This window comes from Talaromyces stipitatus, genomic scaffold (assembly GCF_000003125.1).
Source record: "Talaromyces stipitatus ATCC 10500 scf_1105507295491 genomic scaffold, whole genome shotgun sequence".
NCBI classification, from domain to species: Eukaryota; Fungi; Ascomycota; class Eurotiomycetes; order Eurotiales; family Trichocomaceae; genus Talaromyces; species Talaromyces stipitatus.
Genome location: NW_002990122.1, coordinates 1065075 through 1073082, shown reverse-complemented (window position 1 = coordinate 1073082; position 8008 = coordinate 1065075). Strand labels below are relative to the sequence as shown.

Genomic DNA, 8008 nt, shown 5'->3' with positions numbered 1-8008 from the left:
ACGGAGTCGAGCAGCTCCGTTTCCTGCGGTCGATTTGCCGTCTTGTAGTTTAATTGAGTAATATGACGCTGTTAATGCCTTCGTTAATGCTATACTAGACAAAGAGATCTTTATAAGAATAGCTCCTAGATATTATGAGTCTAGAAAAATATATTGACTGAACAAGGCTCTCTATAGATTACATAGATCACCACTCCTATGGTAAAAGGAACTTATTAGCACCCTCATAGAGTTGGGTTTCAAAACAGTGCCTCACAAACTGTGTTGCATGTTAAAATCTGGGATCATACTGTTCTTTTATGTAGACAATATCGTTATTATATATAAGAAGAGCCACCAACCAGAAGCTGACTTAGTCATGAACCAACTTCATGCTAAATATAAAATATCCAGAGGAGGAGACCTGGAGTGGTTTCTAGGTATAAGAGTTATATAGGATCGAAGCAATAAGGTGATCTGGCTCAGTCAAGCCACCTATATTAATAAAATTGTGAAGTTAGCCAACACTCGACAAACTGACGACACACTAATGACTTAAGAAGAATTACTCCTATACAAAGGAATGGCCACCTACAAAAGTAACTATCAATATCAATGGAAAGTTAGCTCAATCATGTATGTGGCAGTAAGCACTCAATCTAATATGACTTTTACTATCTTATGGCTTTCATGGTTCTTGTCAAATCCTGGACCAAAGCACTATCAAGCTGCTAACAAGGTTTTATGCTACCTCGAACGTTATTGTGCGTACGCCTTGAGGCTCGGAGGAGGTGAAGATTATTCAGTATTAATAGACACCTCCTTTACAGATAATATACTTAACTATAAGAGCTCACAAGTATACGTCATGACACTTTTTGGTGAAATAATAGGATGGTAAGTGAATAAGCAGGATATAGTAACAATGTCAACCACTAAAGCTAAACTATTAGCTCTTGCTTAGGGGGTGAAAGAAGACAAATATGTCCTTTGATTGCTTCTAGAGTTGGAGATATGTTTTAGAACACCTACTCTTTATATTTTCTGTGATAACCAGCAAACTCTAGGATTGCTGAAGAAGGACGCTCTGTGACTGTGTATAAAGCTCTAACACATTGATATTTATAATTACTAGGTATGACAAGAGATGCAGAAGGGAGACATCTAAGTGCACTACATGCCCACAAAAGATATGATTGCCAACAGTCTGACCAAGGCACTCAGTAAACAGGAATACTAAAAGTTCCTCAATCAAATTGGAGTAGAGGATATTAATAGCTATCTCACTCCCCAGCAAAAGGATATGAAGAACCCAGATATTGAAGAATTACTTTCTCTTAATGATGTGCCTAACAACTTATGAAGCTATTCCAGCTTTGCAAGTAGTTGCTTTCTGCAGCTGAGGGGGTGTGTCAGATAATCCGGCTTTCAAACGAGGCAGAAAGATCGACTGTTCAATCTTACAGGTCTAAAAGGCACCTTTAGGCATATATCTGGGCACCTAGATTTCAGCCTAATATTTACCCCTCCTGATAGCGTTTATATGTAGCTAGCTATCCCCCGTCTCCCTTAGTCTTGGGGGGCAGTCATCAATATCAGGAATTCTATACCATATTGATTAGGCTCGTCAGCTTGTCGGAATAGCTGTTCTACGTGACTAGTGCTAGCGACTAGACGTAGATAAACCGACAGTTATATAGTTTATATGCTCTAGGAAAGCTATCCTCTCTCTAATCCATCAATATGGCCATCAACCCAGAGCCTGACCCCCCTTCTACAAGTCTAGCTACTGCTAGTGAAGCAAATCACAATTCAACGCGCCTTACAAGAAGAGATGACCGTATTCAGGTTTTAACACTACGAGATGCTGGGCTTACCTATTCACAAATCTCTTCACAGCTTCAAATTAGCTATCGCCAGGTTCAATATATATGTCAAAATCAGCAAGCAACTTTAAAAAAGCCCGTGGCCAGATTCCGAAACTATCCGAGGCTGGTGTTGATAAGATTATTGAATGGATTAGCTCTTCAAAAAGTACGCGTCGTATGCCTTATTATAAGGTCATATAACAGTTTGAGCTTCCTGTTGGAACAACTGCTCTAAGTCGAGCACTCAAAAAACGAGGATATACGCGTTGTAAGGCTCTAGCTAAGCCTCCTCTGTCAGATCAACATAAACGCGTACGTCTTGATTGGGCTCTTGAGCATATAAATTGGATAATTGAACAGTGGAACCGAAGCCTTTGGACTGATGAGACATGGGTTACTCCGGGGTTCCATACAAGAACCTGGGTGACTAGGAAAGCTGGTGAAGAATTAGAGGAGACTTGTTTACGTGTTGCTCACTCTCAGAAACGGGGATGGATGGCTATATTTGCTTCAATCGACAGCAATCTACATTTCTATAGCTTATGCAGGATGGCGGATTAGGACATGCAAATAAGGATGCGATTGAGGAGCTTCAACCTCGGGATATCTATCCTATCTTTTGGCCTGCATTCTCCCCAGATCTTAATCCAATTGAAGCTTTATGTGACTGGATGAAGGATTGGATTCAGGGGCAGTATCCGGAAGAGGAAACTCTTTCTTATGATCAATTACGTGAGGTTGTACGGGCTTCTTGGGATGTACTGCCAGAGCAGTTTCTAAAGGATTTGATTGATTCCATGCAGGCAAGATGTCAGGCTGTAATAGATGCAGCAGGTGGCCATACAAAATATTAGCTTAGTAAGAAAAATTGATGGGCAGAATCCATTGGCATCTAAACCCTGTAAGAAAATCGTACTAACAAAATCACCACGGGTCAGCCGTAGTAGACACTGCGGTTCATCCATTCCCCCGCTCCCGACCATGAATCTAGTCGCTACGGCCGATTCAGTTCTCTCCTTCAGCACTTCCCGTGCTCGAATCCGTCACGGCTTGTTTAATTGTGCCGATCAGGTTGTTCTAATAATTGTATGCGCAATTAGGGCCGTTAAACCCATATAAAGGTCACAATATGGACAGCGGTCGATGGATATTCTATGGACTTGGTCAGCACAGTCACAGACCAAGCCTGAAAGAATACATTCTATTATTTATCAATCATTACTATCACCTCAACCATTGACTTGTCAGTTAATCCCGCTGGAACCTACAACATAATACGCATCAAATTTCACAGGCCCAACAATGGCCACACCAACTCCTAGGACAATCCTTATCACTGGCGCAACAGGAAAGCAGGGCTCTGCCATCATTGATGCCCTCCTCGCCGCAGACGACAGTGACAAAATATTGAGCATCATTGCCGTCACGCGCGACACTACCTCCCGCAGCGCACAGGCCCTGGCTCGCAGACCTAACGTATGCGTTGTCGCCGGCGACCTGGCCGATCCGGACTCAATCTTTGACCAGGCCACTGTTAACGGCAATCCAGTGTGGGGTGTTTTTGGGGTCCAGATCAACTCTCCAGAGGAAGAAAAGCAGGGCAAAGCTTTGGTGGCAGCCTCTGTCGCCCGCGGCGTTCAGCATTTTGTCTACGCCTCCGGCGATCGTGGTGGAACAGAGAAATCAGAAATAGATCCCACCTTCGTCAAGAACTTCGCTGCTAAGTTCAACATTGAGAAGCATCTGCAGAAAATGGCCGCTACTAGCCCGCAAGGTATGACCTACTCAATTCTCCGACCAGTCACCTTCTTTGAGAATATGACGGCCGATATTCACGGAAAGGGCTTTGCCCGGATGTGGGAGCAGATGGGCCCGAACAAAGCTCTTCAACTCATCTCCACAAAAGATATCGGCTATGTAGCGGCTCAAGCGTTTATTCATCCTGATAAATATCGCAATGTGGCGATGACTTTGGTCGGGGACGAGCTGACCCAGCCAGAAGCGGGTGTTATTTTTCAGGAGGTGCTAGGTTTCAGTATGCCCATGGTGCCGTGTCCAATCGGGTCTGCGGTGAAGTTCTTCAAGAAGGACACTGTGGGAGACATGTTTCGGTGGTTTGAAGAGAACGGATATGGCGGGGATGTAGTTCAGTGCAGAAAGGAATTTCCTGGGTTGATGGACTATCGAACTTGGTTGGTGGAGCGCAGTTCATTTGTCCAGAGGCCATAAGTGTTAATAGACGGCAAATAGTGACGAGGCCGTGCTAGTTGAAACTATTGCGAAGCTTGCAGTTTATAGTTAAGCCTGGTTGTACTCTTGGGAATTAAACCAGACATGGATAAATGAGCTAATCACATGTGCTACAAAGAATGCAGAAAGGAATTGGGTCATGCATGGTCTAATCCTGCTGCCCGCCCTTGAGCGAACAGGGGGGAAGCGACGGGGACAAGTAGTTACTACTACTACGTAGTTAAATATTACAGTGCTTCACCGTCTCGTGCACGGTATCGCGTCAAAACGCGAAAAACAACACGGATTTCAAAGCGCGATAAACCAGTCGAAATGGGTGCAATCGAGGATGCAGTTGATTATTTGAATTCCTTCGGAGAAGGCAAACAGATTAATTTCACTTTAATCGCAAAAATATATGGTGTTGATCGAACTTGCTCTCAAGAAGATACCGAGGCCTTACGGGCTCGAAAGAGGCGCATTACGATAATCAACGATTACTCAACGACTACCAATCTAAAAAGCTTATACAATGGATAGAAATGCTCTGCGAGAAAGGCCTGCCTCCTACGCCCTATATGATTGTAAAATTTGCGCATGAGATAACTGGTAGAAAGCCTGGAAAGAACTGGGCTTCTCGCTGGTTAAACAAGCATCCAAATGCGTTGATCTCTCGCTATTCTACAGGCATTGACAGTAACCGAAAAAGAGCATATTGCGCCTGGAGTTATCCTTCCTATTTTGAGCTTATAAATTGCAAGATTGAGCAGTATAATCTTCAGCCAAATCAAATTAACAAGATCTCAAGCAAGCCGGGGATGGCGCCTACTGATTCTTGATGGTCACAATTCTCACGTCAATATGAGATTTATTGAATATTGTGAAAAAAACAGAATCTTATTGGCAATATTTCCTACGCATGCAACGCATACTGTTGGTTTAACTACGGTCCGTATTACGAAGCATAGACGGTAGTAAGGCGCGAACACGAAGCGGCCTAATGAGCCTGACAATATGAAGATATCTTGATTCCTAATATTGTGACTTGTCCCCAAGAACGGGTGTGTGTGTGTGTGTGTGTGTATTTAACGGCCGTGGTTCGTGACTCGCACGCTTCCCACCGATCCCTACTGGGACATAGGCCGCCGAGGGGTAAGCCTTGGGTTTCAGGTTCTATCAGATTTATATACAAATAAGAGACTCTTTAGCGCATTTCCATAGCTGCTGTGGTCTTACAGGGAGGTCCACTTTGAGTGGGTTTTAGATATTTGCCAGCTACAATGGTCTGTCTACACTCTATGACCTATTACTCCACTACTATTATAACTGAACAGTGGGTTTTGCAGAGAGGGAAAGAAAGAAGAGAAGAGAAAGAAAGAAGGAGAAGAGAAATATAAAGGAAGAGTAGGACTGTCTTAGCTAGGTGCTAAGAAGAGGTTAGCGAGGGTAGATATCCTTAAAGAAGTGGGTCTCTGCTAGCCATGTAGCTAGCTTTTATGCTCCTTTAGCAATATCTAAGAGAAAAGAGATAACCTTAGAAGAGGGCCTAGAAGGCTGAGAGGCTCATCTCTTAGCTATATAATAGAAGAAGAAGTACAGAGGTGCTTTTTATGCTCCACATTGGTAGAGAAGATAAGTATTATTATAGTTGAAGTGTTCATGGTAGTCTGCAAAGTCTCCATAACTAGTATAGGCTGTAATAACATGGCCAAGGTTAAGTTGGTTGAGTTAAAGCTTCCTAGGGTGCTTAGGGGAAGTGGTTATTTCTAGATCTTGATAGCTCTGTGGTGCCACCTTCTCCCATTGTGACTAAGCAGCGGATAGGGATTAAGTCTTAGCGTATCTCTTTAGCGAGGCGTATGAGGATTTGTGAGGAGCAGGAGGGATTGAGGCAGCTCCCTCTTTGGCAGCAAGATTAGCCACTTCGTTCTCAGGGATTTTAGCGTGTCCAGGAACCTATCGGATTTGGATAGATCCACTTTTAGTGTGAGGAAGCCTTTTGCGAAGTGGCTAGGCGGCTATAAGGGTGTAGAAGGATTTAAAGATTTCTTGGGAAGATCCTATAGAGGGAGATAGAAGGTGTATAGCAACTTCTAGATTGTTAAGGCAGATCTATAGGTTGGTAGCAAATTGAGCTGTTAGATATACTATTACTGCTTAAGTGCTAGCTAGAGCTGCTTTTGCTTCTGTGTTAAAGATCTCTTTCCTGTATCTATATAAGAGTAAGGAGCAGAGAAACTGATGGTGTGCTTAAAGTCTAATATAGCCACTCCCTGCACGTCTGTCTACTAGCCTAGATCCATCTAAAAAGATTATAATATCTGAGCTAGGGATGGTATATTGAAAAGCTATGAAATTAGCTGCTGCCTGTTCCTTAGTGCGTCCTATGGGAGCTCCTATTTGAGCTTGAGCATTCCCATAAGGCTCGCGAGGGTGCCAGGGAGCGTATTAGAGAGGGTTTATCTGTTCAGAGTTTAGGAGGGCCAGTATATGGTAGGCAAATTAGCTGGTTTGTCAGCTATTACTAGCGATCTGTTCTGCGCGTCTTCGAAGTAGGTGATAAGGGTCGAGATGCCATAGGCGGACAGTTGCAAGGAGGGCTATTCAATCTAGTTCGATTTCTGGTGGAGAGAATCTAGACTCTCGATAAAGGACTGGCTTTGGGGTTGTGCGGAAGACTGGAAGGACTGCTCTTGCGCATATTAGTATTACTTTAGTTAGTTTCTTAAGATGTTCTCTAACTCAGTTTGAAATCTAGGAAGGTTCAGGGCGAGTACATCCTGGTCACCAGGTTTCTGCGCCATAGTATGCTTTATGGAGTATATAGGCTGATATAGTCTACTATAGTAAATCAGATTTGACTCCTTGAATAGTATTCCCTAGAGAGCGAAGAGCGTTAGTCACAGTGAGGGCTTTAGATGCTGTTTCTCTAATGTGCCATTTAAATGTTAGCTTTTTATTAAAGAGGATTCCTAGCTATTATAGATATAGCTATTTAGTGTTTTCTAATATTATAATAGATCCAGCTTTCACTAAAGATGTGTGGGTTAGGTCCTAGTCTACTTTATATTGGGAGAAGTAAAGAAGCTTATATTTATCTAGTGCAAATATAATACCCTCTGCAGCACTCTAATTAAGAGCTTCTTAAAGTGAGTCTGATAAGGCTTCGCAATTAGTAGTAAGAGATGTTGAGATTGCTAGGTTGGCTACGTCGTCCGCGTAATCAAACCTGTTCCTTGGGTTTCCTAGACGGAATAGAGGTACTATGTAGAGCATGAAAAGAATGCTAGATACTGGGGATCCTTGTGGAAGACTGCAGGCAATGTCTGTTGAGGGGCTAATCTCTCCATCGAGTCAGATCTGAACTGATCTTCCAGTAGCGAAGGAGGCAATCCAGAGAACGAGATTGGTAGGCCAGCCCTGCTTGCGTAGTCTGTGGATCAGTCTGCCAGGAAGCACGGAATCAAAGGCGCCTTTGACATCTAGGGTAAGGAGTGAGGCAGTCATGCCTTGATTTAGCGCTTGTTCAACATCATATATTAGGCATATGGTTAGGTCAGTTATAGATCTTAGTAGGAGAGCCCTAAATTATTGCCTTGCTAATACTTTATAATATATAAAGATCCATGCTATATTCTGTGTCACCAAGCGCTCTAGTCCTTTGCTAAGTACTGATAGGAGAGTGATTAGTCTATATAAACTAGGTGAAGACCAATCAGTCTTTTTTAGTTTCTAGATGATTGCTAAGATTGTGTGTCAAAAGCATTTAGGATGATAACCAATCTTTAGGCACCCTTGATATAGCATTAGTACCTTATCTTTGATTAGAGGCCATACTACTTTGAGTATGCAGGTTAGGATTTTATCTGCGCCAGGGGCTATATTTCCTGCCTGAAGTACTGACTCCTCCACTTGTAGCATCGATATATCTG

General features: G+C 43.0%; 1 protein-coding gene across 1 annotated transcript, besides 9 other annotated features; it reads left to right on the top strand.

The window, feature by feature from the left end:
• Positions 1-61: 61 nt before the first annotated feature.
• Positions 62-1252: a mobile genetic element.
• A 682-nt stretch (positions 1253-1934) lies between these two features.
• Positions 1935-2300: a mobile genetic element.
• An 86-nt stretch (positions 2301-2386) lies between these two features.
• Positions 2387-2683: a mobile genetic element.
• Positions 2387-2698: a mobile genetic element.
• TSTA_110870 (transposable element tc1 transposase, putative) lies at positions 2390-4076 on the top strand (the record flags this gene model as incomplete). Its single annotated transcript, XM_002488619.1, has 2 exons — positions 2390-2681; positions 3142-4076. The coding sequence occupies 2 exons, from the start codon at positions 2390-2392 to the stop codon at positions 4074-4076; spliced, it is 1227 nt and encodes a 408-aa protein (XP_002488664.1).
• Positions 4077-4513: 437 nt separating this feature from the next.
• Positions 4514-4780: a mobile genetic element.
• A 118-nt stretch (positions 4781-4898) lies between these two features.
• Positions 4899-5006: a mobile genetic element.
• A 131-nt stretch (positions 5007-5137) lies between these two features.
• Positions 5138-5159: a microsatellite.
• Positions 5160-5422: 263 nt separating this feature from the next.
• Positions 5423-5480: a microsatellite.
• Positions 5481-5723: 243 nt separating this feature from the next.
• Positions 5724-8008: part of a mobile genetic element that runs on past the window's edge.